General features: G+C 45.5%; 1 protein-coding gene across 1 annotated transcript in view; it reads right to left on the bottom strand.

Annotated features, from left to right (window-relative positions):
- The window catches only part of DNAH8 (dynein axonemal heavy chain 8), a 611430-nt gene that overhangs the window by 183204 nt on the left and 411909 nt on the right, over nt 1–16317 (bottom strand). Inside the window, exons 50-52 of the mRNA XM_025186355.3 lie at nt 15270–15516; nt 5550–5791; nt 5316–5456 (exon numbers count right to left, since the gene is read on the bottom strand). Coding sequence (XP_025042140.3) covers nt 5316–5456; nt 5550–5791; nt 15270–15516 — 630 coding nt within the window. The remainder of the gene's footprint in view (nt 1–5315; nt 5457–5549; nt 5792–15269; nt 15517–16317) is intronic.

Below are 16317 nucleotides of genomic sequence, written 5' to 3'. Positions count from 1 at the left end.
CATGCAATGGCCTCACATGGCCATGATGCAGTTTTTGCAGCACTCTGTGCCAGCTGCCTTCCTGGTCCTCACTGAGCTTGACCCCGAGCTCATTCTGGGGACTCTTTCTCTGGGTGTGGGAGCTACACTCTGACAATCGCAACCCACTGTGGAGAGGTGTTCGACACAAGTTCGTACTGGTGGGACCGGCTAGTCATGGAGCGGTGGGACAACCAGCAGTGGCTCCAAAACTTCCGCATGCAGAAGGCCACCTTTTTGGATCTATGTGTCTGCCTCGCCCCTGCCCTCTGGAGACGCGCCATCCACCTGTGGCCGGCCACCCTCCTGGAGAAGCAGGTCACAATCGCGCTCTCGAAGCTCGCCACCCCCGACAACTATTGGTTGGTGGGCAACCAATTTGGCGTGGGGAAGTCCACCGCTGGGGCCCTCCTCATGGAGGTAAGGCACATGGGGTACGTCTAGACTACATGCCTCTGGCGACAGAGGCATGTAGATTAGGCTACCCGGCATAGGAAAATGAAGCAGCGATTTAAATAATCGCCACTTTGTTTAAATTTAAATGGCTGCTGCTCTGAGCTGATCAGCTGTTTGTTGGCTCAGCGCAGTAGTCTGGACGCTCCGCGGTCAACATCAAAGGTATTTGTCGACTTCTCCGGTAAACCTCATTTCACGAGGCATACCAGGGAGGTCAACAAATGCCTTTGATGTCGACTGCGGAGTGGCCAGACTACCACGCTGAGCCGATAAACAGCTTATCGGCTCAGCGCGGTAGCCATTTACATTTAAATCACTGTTCATTATTTAAATCACTGTTCATTTTCCTGCGCTGGGTAGCCTAATGTACATGCCTCTGTCGCCAGAGGCATGTAGTCTAGACATACCCTCTGGTGCTGCAGTCCCTGAAGTGGGGGGAAGGGAGTCCTGGAAAAGGGGGTCCCTCGGGAAAGGAGGGTGGGGAGGTGTGGGTGAGAAATGGGGTTTGGGGAAAGCCCCGTCCCTGGGGGATTGTACCTTTCTGCCCTCACACAGCCCTGAGCTGGGGGGCAGCCTCATATTGGGTGGCTACTGGGTTGTTTGAGGGGAAGGGAGAGGAGAGGAGAGGCGGGGAGGGGAGGGGAGAGGAGGGAGGTGAGCACCTCCCAAGTGCTCAGGGACACTCTCTCTCATTCTCTGTTTTGTGTGTTTGTTTGTCTCCTTCTGCAGATGGTGAGGGCCATCAACTCGATCGTACTGTGGAGGGTCATCTGCCTGGAAGACCTGGACCCAAATCGTGGCCAGATATGCCACCCTGGGGTTCCTGAACTGCGCTGGAGCCATAGATGGGACCCAGATCCCGATCTGAGCACCAGAACATTAAATGACCCAGTATATTAATAGGAAAGGCTACTTTTCTATGGTGCTGCAGGCCGGGGTCGACCACCGTGGACAGTTCACGGACTATTTTGTCAGGTGGTCAGGCAGGACACATGATGCCCGCATCTTTAGAAACTCAAGCCTCTCTGCACATTCTTTGCCCACCGTGAACTTGCCATTGGGGACATGGAGATGCCACTGTGCATCGTGGGGGATGCGGCCTATCCCCTGATGCCATTGCTAATGAAGCCATATACCAGACATGTGGACCCCAGCAAGAACCAATTTAATGCCCGCCTGAACTGGGCCTGGATCCAGGTGGAGTGTGCCTTCGGCTGCATCAAGGCATGGTTCAGGTGCCTGTTGCTCCACCTTGATGTGGGGAAGCACAACATCCCCGAGGTAGTCACGGCATGTTATGTCCTTGTGATTGGCTGGGCAAAGCCAACCTTCCCACTGGAGGCCTTTCAGCACCCTGGCCAGCAGGAGGAGCAGCGGAGAGGTCTTCTGAGCTGGGTAGAGGGGCAGCCCATGTAGTAACAAATCAGGGTGCAGCAACCTGATATAAAAGGAGCTGCTAGGTCAGGGTGAAGAAGTTCCTTCCTGGAGCTCAACCCTGGCAGGCCTCAGGGCTGACTGGAGAAACCTCAGAACTTTGGACAGCTCTGAGTGGGAGCCGGGCATTGTAGCTGGACAGAACCTGGTTCTACAGCTGGAAGCTTGCCAAGAAGCCAGGGCAACCTGGCCAAACCCGGACAAGGGATTTCAATCCCAAGACCCTAGAGAGGGGCTGGATGGAGCAGCATCCAGGGGAAGTGGCCCAAGGACGTGACAGTGACTGTGGACACGGAAACTTAAGCAGGTGACTGTTATTTAGGGTCCCTAGGCTGGGACCCAGAGGAGTGGGCAGGCCTGGGTCTCCTCCCCACCAACCTCCTTGCAAACCACACTCGGAACAGGGGGTAAATGAAGTGGCCTAATCTACGGCCACTGCCTGGACATTGACTCACTCCAGATGGGTGAGTAAAGACTGTGAGACTTCCCTCAGCCACCTAGGGGTGCTCACTTGAAGGGCAGAACCCGTTACAGTCCTCCACAGCATTGTGGAGAGGAAGGGGGAGGCCCTCCTCTGCGGATGGGGGGCAGATGCCGGCTGCGAGGGGCAAGCTTTCCAGCAGCTGAGGACAGCTGCCATCCAACAAGCCCATCAGGCTGGAGTGCGCATCCGGGAGGCCCTGATGGAGAGGTTCTCTCAAGCACCCCAGTAACTCTCCTCAGGGCTTCCCCAACAGGGACCTCTGGCTTGCTGTCCTATCCCTTCCCCACCACAACCCTCACTTCACCCCTTCCCTGACCTCTCAATAAACAAACTTGTTTGGTTTCCAACAAAATGAAGTCTTTATTTCACAGGGAGAGGGGGGGATCATAACCTGGAGGGGGAAGGGATAGCTAGATGTTCCACCTCAGGTGCGGGGACATTATCAGAGTGTGGGGGGGGGGTCCGGGAACCATAGTGGGGTGGGCAGGATGGGGGACTGGAGCAGGGTCTGGGATGGCAGGAGGGGCAGAGGGAGGGGGCATGGGCATCACCTGGGGAGGGAGCAGAGGCATCGCATGGGGGCAGGTAGAGGGGGAATGGGCATAGCATGGGGGGTAGGAGGGTAGAAGCCAGGAGCAGCAACAGCATGTGGGTGTGCCAACATGCACGACATGAAGGCACACATATTATCACACCACTGCATGAGCTGGTCCTATGCATAGTTCCGCCACTCAGCATCCTCATATATCTTCTGCCCCAAGGTCTGCTGCATGTCACGCAGGATGCTGACATTCTGGCTCATGAGGTCTTCCTGGACCCTGGCATGCCTTCAGGTCCCCCAGGCTCTTGCCGCTGGCTCTGGTGGTGTGTCTCACCCCTCAGTCCTGGCTGGACCAGCTGTGGAGAATACAAAGAGGGAGAGGTGGTCAATCATCCATGCACAAACCATCCCGGAGGCTGTGCCCTCCTCTGTGAACAGTGACCAACAGTCGTTGAGGCAGAGGAGGGGGACGTCTTGGGAACAAGGCCATATGTGGCCCGCACAGCAGGCCATCACTCACAGGGACCCCGAGGTGCCCAGGGGACTGTGCTGCCCACTTCCCAACCCCACTCCCGGCCCATGAACAAGCAGGCAAGGGAAGTGTCTGGCCACAGTGGGATCCCCTCATGGGTGGCAGAGAAGCTGGGAGGAGCCTGGCCCTCCCTGGTATCCGCACACACACCTGCAGCTTGCAGCACTGCCTGCGGGAGTAGGTGGTGCCTTGCATGTGCAGGCATGCCCATGTGCTGTGTGTGGCACTCCTCGGTGTGTCTGGGGTCGTGCTTGTGCCCTTGTGGCCAGTCTGCTTCCAGCTGGGGCAGGTGCTGGGAGGGTCCTGGTCCCTCCCCATTCACGGCAGGTGCTAGGAGGCCTCCTCCCCTTCTCTCCCTCATGGCAGGACATGTGTGGCCTCCCCTGAGCCTGGCAGCAGGATCCCACCCATGCTCAGGGGCTGCCTGCTATGTCCACGTGCCGCACACTAATGCTGCACGTGGTTCCATGTGAGTGGACTGCAGCACGATGTCCAGTCTGAGCAGCCCGAGCGACACTCACACTTTGCCACTCACCTGAAGATCCCTCCCTGGCATCCGAAGAAGCCTGGGAGACGTCCTGGCTCACAGGCAGAGGCTCCAGGGACAGAGTCACCATCTCCATCTCCTCCTCCGGCTGACCCTGGTCCTCCTGCTCCTGCTCCTGCTCCTGCTCTGCGGTAACCTCCAGATGGGTGATGTCAGAGGTCTGGAGGTTGAAGTCCACCACAACGGGTGGGGAAGATGTTTCCCCAACCCCCAGGATCTGGTATAGCTCATTGAAGTAGGGGAACATGTGGGGCCCTGCCCCTGAATGCGAGCTGCACTCTCTGGCCCAGACATATCCCTGGCAAAGCTCTTTCACCTTACTCCGGACCTGTTCCAAAGTGTGGGGTGGGTGTCTGCGCTCCACCAGGACTTGGCCATGCACTCGAATATCTTGGCATTGCAGTGCTTGGAGCGGAGATCCTGCAATGTCTCCTCCTCACCCCACAGCTCGAGGAGGGACAGGATCTCCGCTCTAGACCAGATGGGTGCCTGCCTCTCGGTCCCCCTGGGTGGGTCCTGGGACCCCTGGGGCTGTTCCCTGCAAGGTCCAGGGAGGTTGTGGGGGGCTTGAGTGGGAAGGCCTGTGTCAGGGAGAGCTGCACGATGAGCTGGTGCTCTCAGGCCAGCTTCCTGCCACAAGGCCTGTCCAGGGTTCCTGCAGCTTTAAGAGGGGCCAGGAGTCAGGAACTATTGAGTCCTGATTAATTTGAACGGCGTCCACCAGGGCACTTGTGTTATTTCTTTAGGAAAAAAAAAACCTTCTCCCTGTCTACACACGCCTTTTTCAGGGGAAAAAAACCCTCTCCGTCCACACAACTTTTTTCCAAAAGAGCTCTCCAGAAAAAGGCTTCCTCCTCATAGAAAGAGGATTACCAACACCAGAAAAACCTCTCTGTTCTTTCGATTACTTTTGGAAAAATGCAACTGCAGTGTGGATGTAACTCAGGGTTTGTCGGAAAAATTGATGTTTTTTTTCTGTCAAAACTCAGTAGTGTAAACCTACCCTGAGTTTACTGAAGTTGGGCAATACTCAAAGTGGTTACAAAAAGTAAAGATTATACTGTATATCTTGTTACCAATTCATTCCAATCATCCAGTGTCCATCATACATCAAACAGTAGGTTGGTTTTCATTTCAGTAGGGGGCTGTAAAGAATGTGCTATAGTATATTCTTTTTAAATGGAATTTTACTGCCACTTTGTTCTTTTCGTGATTGTTCTTTTTACTGTTTCTGCACACTTGATTTTAAACCGTGAATTCATGCAAAAACACAAAATAATTTAGATGGCAATATCTGTTCTACCTGCATAATGTAGTTACATTCTAAAAGCTCCATTTTTGGAGTAAGGTTTAGTTTCATGTATGTATATGCTGCTTCAAAGATTCTGTCATATAAATTCTGTAAAATATCAGCTTCTTGAGGAGTACGTTTCTTTAGCCAAGCCTGCAAGACAAAATAAAAAAGCATAAAATTTGTCTACATACTAAGTTCAATAAAATTAATAAGTGATAACCCTCCCCTCAGTTTTAATCTTACTTGTAAAATTGGTCTCCAGCTAAGGGCAGAAGAACTGATGTACACCATACCCATCCTAGAAACTGTTGCAGGAGAGGCATTCTCAATGTTATGAACTTCAAATAACAGTTTGCATGTAGGAGACATAGGAATTCGATCACCATTAGCTAGTGTCAGAGTCTTGTTATCATCTAAAACAGAATTTAGATTCTCTATCCATATTGCATCCACAGGACCATCTAAAATCAGAAAGATATTCTCACCTAGAAATAATCAAAACAGAAATAATTCACATTTTTACCTAAAAATGGGAGCAAAATATTCAAAGGATGGCATTTTGAATAGCTAAGCTATAGGTATTAACAAATTAGTTACTTACAGTAAAGAAAAGTTATTTACCTATGTAGTAACAGGAGTTCTTCAAGACATACTGTCCATATACATATTCCACTTATGATTTGCAGGAACTGTAAATTAGTCTTTCATCCAGAAGTACCCATTATGGTGACAAATACATGCAGTGTCCTCATTCCCCACATAAAGGGCATAAAAGAACAGAATGGGTCCATCACCACACAGTTTCCTCTTTGTTGTAGAATCCTAGTGATACAGAACTCCAAGGAAATCCAAGGAAAAGGAGTATCAATGTGGACAAAACATTTTGAAAAGCTCCAGATAAGTAACTTTCCTTTCTTTTTTTCAGTGATTGGCCATATGCATATGTAGGAGAAAGAAAGAGCCTGAAGCATGGGCTTAGTGTTTTGAACCAAAGTAAGCAAGAGTTATACTATGAGTAATAGGCCATGTTAAAAGCAAATGTTTACCTAAAAGTTAGTGTCTCTTGGCACTAGAACTGCTAGCATTGAAGTATGTAAATATATTTCATCAGGACATTACTGGGACAAGTAGCTGAATACATAATAAAATAGCTTGAAACAACAAGAGTGAAAGCATAACAATAGGTAGTGAATGCTTTGGGAAAAAAGTACAAGGGGAGGTACCAAATGTGTCATTAATGTGTAAGATGATATGTCCAGCATACATCATAAGGATGCATCAGGGAGAGTGACCAAAAAACAGATTTTGATAGATAGGTAGAATGGATATATTGATGGCAGAGGCTCAAAATGATGTCTTGTTAGGGCTTTCAATAACAATGGTAGATCCCAGTTAGGAAAGATTGATCTAACCACAAGTTTTGCCAGTCTGACTGCCCTGAGAAAACTGGACACTTCAAGGTTATCTGAAAGGATCTGGCAAATAAGACAGTAGGTGTAACTGACATCTGATGCTGTGAGGCTAGGCTGAAGACCCTGGTCTATGCCTTTGTGAAGAAAATCCAAAAAATAAAGGAGAAAGCAAGATCCGTAGCAAATTTCTTGTGTTCTTGAAACCATTAGTTAACTTAGTCCAGTGGTAGGAGTGGGCCTGACATTGACCTTTGATATGACTGTGATTTTTCAGGGAGAAGAGTACTAGGTACACAGAGAAGCATATCAAGATGATGTTTGATGATAACATACTATAACTATTCCTTTCTACACCAAAGATGTAATCCGACATGTGTGCTCTTACAACTTGCATGCCTGATTATTCATTTACCTTCCCAGAGCTTTCCCATTCTTCTCTATTCACATCCAGGAAGGTTAAGTGCAGCAGGACTGCTAACTCAGGAAGGGTATGTCTACACTACCACACTAGTTCGAACTAGGGTGGTTAATGTAGTCAATCGAAGTTGCAAATGAAGCCCGGGATTCAGGCTTCCTGAAGCCTGGAACAAGGTGTAACGGTAGTTCGAATTAGAAAGCTTAATTCGAACTACCTACTCCGTGCCGCATGTAGCCGCGGGCACGGAGTCCGAACTACCGGGGATTTAAAAATGGCAGCACCCGGCAAAATGCAAATGAAGCCTGGGATATTTAAATCCTGGGCTTCATTTGCAACTTCGATTGACAACATTAACCACCCTAGTTCGAGCTAGGGTGGTAGTGTAGACATACCTGGAAAGATTTAGAATGCTGGTACTTGCCTTCAGGTTTTACCTCTACCACCTGCTCAGGTTAGATTTGGATTATAAATGCAACTTTTTTGCACCAGGTTTCAAACATTTCTAGATGGAAAAAAGCCTTTACTTCATTTTTTTTCTCGGCCTGCTCTGAGCCTGAATCTGAGAGCTACCCTTCCTCAGTGGAGAACAATGCATTTAAGTCAGAGGACCATTAGGTTATTTAATACCTTTTAGCACATAATAAGTGCCATGTTGGGTCAGACCAATGATCTATCTACCCAGAACATGGTGTTGCTTTCCTGACCATCTTGACTAATAGCCATTGATAGACCTATCTTCCAGGAATTTATCTAATTCTTTTATGAACCTCGTCATAGTTGTGACCTTCACAACATAACCTGGCAATGAGTTCTACTGGTTAACTATGCATTGGGTGAAGAAGTCCTTCCTTTGTTTTAAACGTCTGCCTATTAATTTCATCAGTTGACTCATAGTTCTTGTGTTATATGAAAGAGCAAATAACACTTTCTTATTCACTTTCTCCACAAAATTAATGATTCAATAGTCCTTTATCATAGCCCCTCTTAATCATCCCCTTTCCAAGTTGAAAAGCCCCAGTCTTTTTAATTTCTCCTCATCTGGAATTTGTTCCATGACTTAATCATTTTTGTTACCTTTCTCTGTACTTTTTCAAATTCTAATATACACTTTTAGAGACAGGGTGCCCAGAATTGCCTGCAGTAGTCAATGTGTGGGCATACATAGATTTATATAATGGTATTATGATAGTTTCTTTCTTATTATCTATCCCTTTCCTAATGATTCTAACATTCTGTTAGGTTTTGTGACTGCCACTGCACACTGGATGGATGTTTTCTGCAAACTATACACAATGATTCCAAGGTCTTCTTGAGTGATTTTAGATCCATAACTTTAGATACTTCAGATACTTTAGATCCATAACTTTGTATATATAGTTGGAATTATGTTTTCCAATATGCATGACTTTATGTTTATCAACACTGAATTTCAGCAGCCACTTTGTTGCCCAGTCACCCATTTTTGAGAGGTCCTTTTGCAACTCTTTGCAGTCAGCTTTGGACTTAATTATATTGATTAATTTTGTATCATCTGCAAATTTTGTTATCTCACAGTTTATTCCCTTTTTCTGATTATTTGTGAGTATGTTGAACAACACTAGTCTCAGTACAGATCCCTGAAGGCACACCAATATTTAATGCTTTCCATTCTGGAAACGGAGCATTTATTCTGTCCTTTATTTCCTGATTTTTTAACCAGTTACTGGTTTATAAAAGGCCCCTTACTCTTATCTCATGACTGCTTACTTTGCTTAGTACTCTGTGTTGAAGGACCTTGTCAAAGGCTTTCTGAAAGTCCAAGTCCACTATATCCATGGAATCACCTGTGTCCATGGGCTTGTTGACACCTTCAAAGAATTCTAATAGTTTGGTTGGGAATAATTTCCCTTTAAAAAAGCTATGTTGACTCTTTCTCAACATGTCATGTTGATGCATATGTCTGATAATTCTGTTTTTATTACTGTTTCAACTAATTTGCCTGACACTGAAATTAGGCTCACTGTCCTGTAATTGCCAAGATCACCTCTAGAGATCTTTTTTAAACATTGGTGTCAATTTAGCTATCCATCAGTCATATGGTATAGAAATTGATAATGTGTAGTCCTGAACTATAAACTGTATGATAAAAAACATTTGTTTTACTGAGGAAATCTCATCTCTTTGACTACTGGTCTTTCAGTGTGGTTTTGAATTGTTGCCTGGATTTCTCATTTGCAGATGTTACTACAGGAGAACCATGCACCAGACAGGAATAAAAGACTTCAGCTTTCTTAAAAGGAATGTGATAGTTGTCTGATTTTCAGGCCACTGAAGCTGTGGAAGTGGGACTCTGCTAAAGAATTTTTGCAGAGTGTATAATGGCTTCATGAAACAAAAGTGGTTTTAAGGATAGTAGGGACTAGGGAGTCAGCGAACCCCTGATCTATGATATAATAGACATATGTATGTATATGAGGGGGAAATAGCAGAATGAGAAAAGAAGTGGTCCTGAAGGAACAGTTAGGGTATGAGGGAAAAACTGAGTTTCTGCTCCTTTAACAGCCTGGCACCAGGATCCTCATTGTGCAGGTTGGAACAAGTCTCCCCTCTTACTCAGACAACAGTTTAAGCAGTGGGAAGGAGGGCAACACACTAATCAGAGATGGCTCCCTGTTACTATTAATTGGAAAGGCTATCCCGATAGCACTCAAGAATTGGATAACATCAGTAAGTTTATGAGTGTGACCCTTTTTAAGAAGTCTTAAACACTCTTGAAATCATCTAACTATAACATAAAGGGAGAAAGCACAGACTCATCCAAAGTAGACAACATTATAGTAGATCCCAATAAGCCAGCAGTGAGGATTGGCAATTCCTCACTAGGATGTTCAAATTGAGAAACCTGTTCCTGCAAAATATGTAGATCCTCCAGTGTCATGTATTTTGTTATTAATTAAAGCACAGTAGAGGAAACATTGGTACTGGAGCAGCAGAACTCTAGTATCATTAGTTGGAAACAAGCTCTGTGAGAAGAAAATATGAGGTCATACTCTACTAAACACTGTTTTGCCTGGTGTTTCAGTGTTGAGATCACCTGGAGAAGCAAAATCTCTCTTGAGGTGAAACAGTGCATTTGAAGCCACTTTCTTTTCTGAGAAGAAACTGATTAGAGTTGCCTCATCTTTTCTTTACCATCCCCTTTTTCACAGCAGGAATATAATTAGACTTTCTCAGATTCTGGGCTAAAGAAGCATATTATGGGATTTCAGACATTATAGAGTAGACCACTTGTTCACTAGAGCACTCCTATAACATATCACATTATAAAAATAGAGGGGTCAAAGGACCCAAACTCTGAAGATAGTTTCATGGATCTGCCCATTACAAATATTTGGAGGTGAGCCTCTCTACACTTTCACTTCCTGTGAGTAAAGGACCTACAAACTACATTTCCCAAGGATGTGCTATTCTCCCAAACAAAATAAGGACTATAGGGGTATGTCTGCACTACATGGCTCTGTCAACAGAGCCATGTAGATGAGCTTTGTAGACATAGCAAAATGAAGCGTTGATTTAAATAATCGCCACTTCATTTACATCAAAATGGCTGCCGCGCTGTGCTGATCAGCTGTTTGGCGGCACAGCACAGTAGTCTGGACGCTCCGCAGTCAACATCAAAAGCCTTTGTCAACCAATTTCTTGGTAAAAAAATAAACTAAGCCAAATATAAATAACATACCAAGTGGACAACTAGCTAGGGGTATGTCTACACTGCTACCTTAGTTCGAACTAGGGTGGCTAATGTAGTAATTCGAACTTGCAAATGAAGCCCGGGATTAAAATATCCCAGGCTTTATTTGCATGTTCCCAGGCACCACCATTTTTAAATGCCCGGTAGTTCAAACTCCCTGCCCATGGCTACACGCAGCACAGGCTAGGTAGTTCGAATTACGGCTTCATTTGCAAGTTCGAATGACTACATTAGCCACCCTAGTTCAAACTAGGGTGGCAGTGTAGACATACCCTAACTACTTTTGAGAATAACATGTTTCTCCGTCATGAAGCCAGGCAGCAGTGAGAGTAAATGAATGGTCGTTGGCCTGCTCTGACCTTTTATGTTTTCAGTATGGAGTATCATGAAACTGGGAGTAGATACTCAGCTAAAAGGGGCACACATGACCATAAATATTCCAATCCCACATGCATGGGATGCATGCTCATCGTAAGTGGAATTTGCATCTGGACAAACTCTTTTCTTCCAGCAGAATAGACTCAATAAAGCTCCAATCTAGGAGTTGGATCCCTAGCCAGGAAATCACTTTTGAAGCAGCAGCTGGGGAATTTGAGAGTCTGTCTGTCCCTTCAAGAACTCTTTCTAAACAGTAAGAGCTAGCACCACCAAATTCAGTATACCACTTTCTCTTATTGTAACAAAGCAAGATACGAGTTTGGTTGTCCCAGGACAATGGAATGCATTGGAATGGGATTACTTCTCATAGAAGCAGAGAGAAAAGAGACAGAATCAACAAGCATTTGGGACTGTCTGCCTACCCCTGGAACTGCTCTAGCTCCAAGCCTCCCACCCCTCAGGTAATTTTTAGAGAGGGAAAAGGAAACTGAAGCTCCACCTCCCTGCCCATTCAAACTGAAACATTGCTGACTGTTTCCCTTCACTAGGGAATGAGGGGAAAGTTCGCAGTTTGCTGCATTCCTCGCTCTCACTGGGGAGTACAGGGAGTAGACAAACTTGAACCTGCCCCATCCAGGGGACAGGCACCCCTCCACCAGTTGTGCCCGCTGTATATACAGCTCTAAAGGTCAAACTTTTCAAACTGGGGTGTCTAACATGAGGAAATTATCTACATTTTGGCACCTAAATAAAAATGAACCGTTTTTTAGGGTCGATTACTTATAGCTTCCTCTTCAGCCAACAAGAACTGTGGATGCTCAGCAATTATAAAAAATCGGGCCACCTTTATTTAAGTTTATATATATTAATGTAGGTGCTTAATCTCATGTCCCCACGTTTGAAAACGTTGGTTTGTATTTCTGTTTTTTATATTACTGTTAATTCCAAAATTTAAAGCCAAGGTTCCTCCACCAAATATATGGTGTAATTTAAATTAGAGATCAATAAACATGTTATGAAGAATAGGAATTTTGCAACCATAGTTCTTATCAGAGCAATTAACATTAAACAGAAAATACATTATTTTAAAGCCACTAAAATGAATCTATACAGATCTTGATTATAACTACAAAAATAAATCATAATTTATATTAACAGTGCTGAACTGAAAAGATGAAGTGACTAGGCTTCTGAAGCCCTCTGCAGCTCCACTGTCATGACCCTGCTCACTAATTCCTATGGCAGTAGGACTGCAGAAGACTCCCTGTACTGATGCAGGAGCTATTCAGCAGCAGAGTAGCCTCCCTTGCAAACAATGAGCTCATCCTTTGCCTCCTCACACTGCCAGCTGAAGGTCTCTGCTCTATTATCCCAACCTCCACATTATCCCTTCTGAGACTACACAGCAGCATTATTTTGGAATAACTGACATTTTTCTGAAATAACATAGTTCAAGACTACCCTACAATCAGTTATTTCAACATAATGTCAAAATGTTGAGCTGGAGGACTTCTTACTCCAACTCCGGCACCCCTTCTTTTATGAGGAGTGAGGGTATGTCTACACTACAAAGTTAATTCGAACTAACAGACGTTAGTTCAAATTAACTTTGATAGGCGCTACACTAGCGCTCCACCAGTTCGAACTTAATTCGAACTAGCGGAGCGCTTAGTTCGAACTAGGTAAACCTCATTGTATGAGGACTAAGCCTAGTTCGAACTTACTAGTTCGAATTAAGGGGTGTATAGCCCCTTAATTCGAACTAGTGGGAGGCTAGCCCTCCCCAGCTTTCCCTGGTGGCCACTCTGGCCAACACCAGGGAAACTCTATTGCCCCCATCCCGCCCCGGACCCCTTAAAGGGGCACGGGCTGGCTACGGTGCCCGTGCCAGGTGCAAGCCTGCCAGCACCCAGCTAGCAGATCCTGCACCTGGCACAGCTTGAGCCACCCACCCGGTGCCCCCCAGCCCTCCCCCTCTTCCCGGGACCAGGCTGGCGGCTCCTGGGAGCTTGCCCGGGACTGCAAGAGGCGGGCACCCGCCTGGTCTACTGCGGACATCGTGGACCTCGTCCACAACCTCTGCACTAGACTCAGGAAAGTGGCCGTCTAGGGCAGGAGAGCTGCCAGCCTGGCCACCCAGGAGCAGGTGTGCATGAAAATCAAGGTGGTCCACTGAGATCCCCGACCCTGAGCCCTGAGCTTATAATGGCTGTACTGGGTCAGACCAAAGGTCCATCTAGCCCAGTAGCCTGTCTGCCGACAGCGGCCAACCCTAGGCACCCCAGAGGGGATGGACCAAAGACAGTGACCAAGCCATTTGTCTCGTGCCATCCCTCTGCAGCCTTCCACAAACTTTGGGCAGGGACACCACTCCTACCCCCTGGCTAATACCACTCCATGGACTCAACCTCCATGACTTGATCTCACTTCTCTTTAAACTCTGTTCTAGTTCTAGCCTTCATAGCCTCCTGCAGCAAGGAGTTGCACAGGTTGACTCTTTGCTTTGTGAAGAACAACTTTCTGTTACTAGTTTGAAGCCTGCTACCCATTCCTTTCCTTTGGTGTCCTCTAGTCCTTCTATTATGGGAACTAATGAAGAACTTTTCTGTATGCACCCTCTCCACCCCACTTGTGCTTTTATAGACCTCTATCATATCCCCCCCTCCATCTCCTCTTTTCTAAGCTGAAAAGTCCCAGTCTCTTTAGCCTCTCTTCATATGGGACCTGTTCCAAACCCCTCATCATTGCAGTTGCCCTCCCCTCTCCCACCTCCTTTTCCCAACGTCCCCCAGTTTTGTTCAATAAAGAGAGATTCTATTTTTTAACACAATTGTCCTTTATTTTGTACATCAGGAAGGAGGGCTAGGGAGGGGTAAGTGGAAGGAGGTGAGGGAGGAATGGGGTACAAGCCCCCAATGGGGAGGACTAGGCTGGCTCTGCGGGCTTCTGGGGGTGGAAGCTCTCCTGCAGCCCCCCAATTGTCCCCTCTACCCAGATGGCAGCCTGCGGCAAGTGCAGCTGGTATGATGGCCGAGTGCTGTGCTGTGCCCAGCGTGGGTACTCTGGGCAATCCAAGCCAGGACTGCTTTGCAAGCGGGGCACCCCTGAGAACTGTCTGTCCGGGGTGGGGGTCGGGTCCCTTTAAGTACAGCCCTCGGCTAGCCTGAGACAGCAGCTCCACGCTCTAAGTCCTAATCTGATTCCCTGCCGGCACTGCTTCTGGCCATCCTTAACCTCGGCTCAGGGTCCACACAATGTGGACATGCTAGTTCGAATTAGCAAAATGCTAATTCGAACTAGTTTTTAGGTCTAGATGCACTAGTTCGAATTAGCTTAGTTCGAATTAACTAATTCGAATTAAGTTAGTTCGAATTAGTGCTGTAGTGTAGACATACCCTAAGGGAAGTTGGAGAAAGAGTGCTCTTTCTCGGACTTCCTGACATGTAGACAGCGCCAAAAGCCGAAATAAGCTCTTTCAACTTAATCCATGCAATTGATGCAGCTCAGGTTACATAGCTTATGTTAGCTTTAGCTCTGCTGTGTAGACATGCCCTGAGACTTTCTTCCATATTATCTGAATCTCATCCTTGCGCCCCCTCCCTCCCAGCATGAAATACATGCTCTCTGCCACATGGGTTTCATGTATCTCATGTGGGGGTGGGGTGGAGGGTGGGACAAGGAAGGGATTTGGATAATGCAGAGATTTGGATAATAGTGTTTTGGATAAACAGGAATATGCAGTATATAAAAAGAGGTGAAATCGCTTTTCCAGTCTTTAGATAGGTTTGCTAACTATTGCAATCCTTTCTGTTACGCTGCATTAATTTTTATTAAATCAAAGATTGTTAGTCAAAGATTGATTCAGCCTGATTATCTGCTTATTAACAGAGCTTAATTCAAAACCCTCATTACAACTATATTTCTTCATTCAAGAGAAAGTTTATCGTCTTTGCAAATACTATTTACTTTTTAGTACAGCACAGATGAGATATTTTGATCACATCATACACAATATATTTGCATACCCTTTTTAGCTTTTAGTGTTTTCCTCCACAGTGTAGAAAAGATTCCATCTGTCCAGTCATTAGTTGCAGTATCAAGTTTGCCAAACATCTGAGGAGCAGTAATAGCTTTTGGGTTCATACGCATTTCTCTATGAGGACGCCCACACTCTGTCATTGCCTTCATCAGTATAGTTATAACTGTTGTTTTTCCAGATCCACTGGGTCCAAGTATCATCAACCCATGGCGTACTTTATAAGTTTCATATAACTAGTGAAAAAAAAGGGAACTATTCTGAAAAATATTCTTAGTTTAAAAAGCTATTTTATTCAGATTTAATTGTATGAGTCAGACAATATTTATAAAATTGCATTTAAAGAGAAGACACTTATTTGTTAGCAATTAGAAAGCTGTCAGAATTATAACATTTCAAATATATTCCTAATTGCTGCTCTTTGTATAATGCTACTGACCAACATGTAATTCCTAAACTGATGTGTTTGTTCTGAAATATAGTTTTTTGAAGGACATCCTGTCTGATCTCTTCAGAGCAGCTCAAAAATAATTTTACTATGACATATTTTTTAAATACATTTAATGTTATTCAGAGAGAAAAATGAATGTTAACACAAACAAGGTATAGCAAGAGAATGGTTAACAACTCCAGTTCTAAATAATGTATGTAATGTACACATAAATACAGAATGCCTTCAGCTTTGTATCCTGGTGACGACAGGAATTCTTGTTATCTCAGAGAGATTTCAATGGCAAAAAACAGTTGGATTTAACCAAAGGCTTCCCAGACCCTCCTACCCCAGAGTTGCTTATACCATATAATGACAACATTAGCACTTATATCAATAAAATTAATTCAATACTTGCTTACCCATTGATATTCTGTGCGGGATAATATTCATTGCTTGAACTTAGTTTTAGCCCTAATCTCTTTAAAATAGGACAATATGACATCCTTCTTAGAACTAAAATAAGACTCTTTTAAAGATATATTTAAAACCCTGGACTTAACTTCAGGACCAAAGGACAAACTAAACAGCTAATAATGGCATTTTA

This window comes from Pelodiscus sinensis, chromosome 3 (assembly GCF_052426305.1).
Source record: "Pelodiscus sinensis isolate ZL-2025 chromosome 3, ASM5242630v1, whole genome shotgun sequence".
Lineage (NCBI taxonomy): Eukaryota > Metazoa > Chordata > Testudines > Trionychidae > Pelodiscus > Pelodiscus sinensis.
Note: the sequence above shows the minus strand (reverse complement) of the source record. Positions and strands in the feature narration are given on the sequence as shown.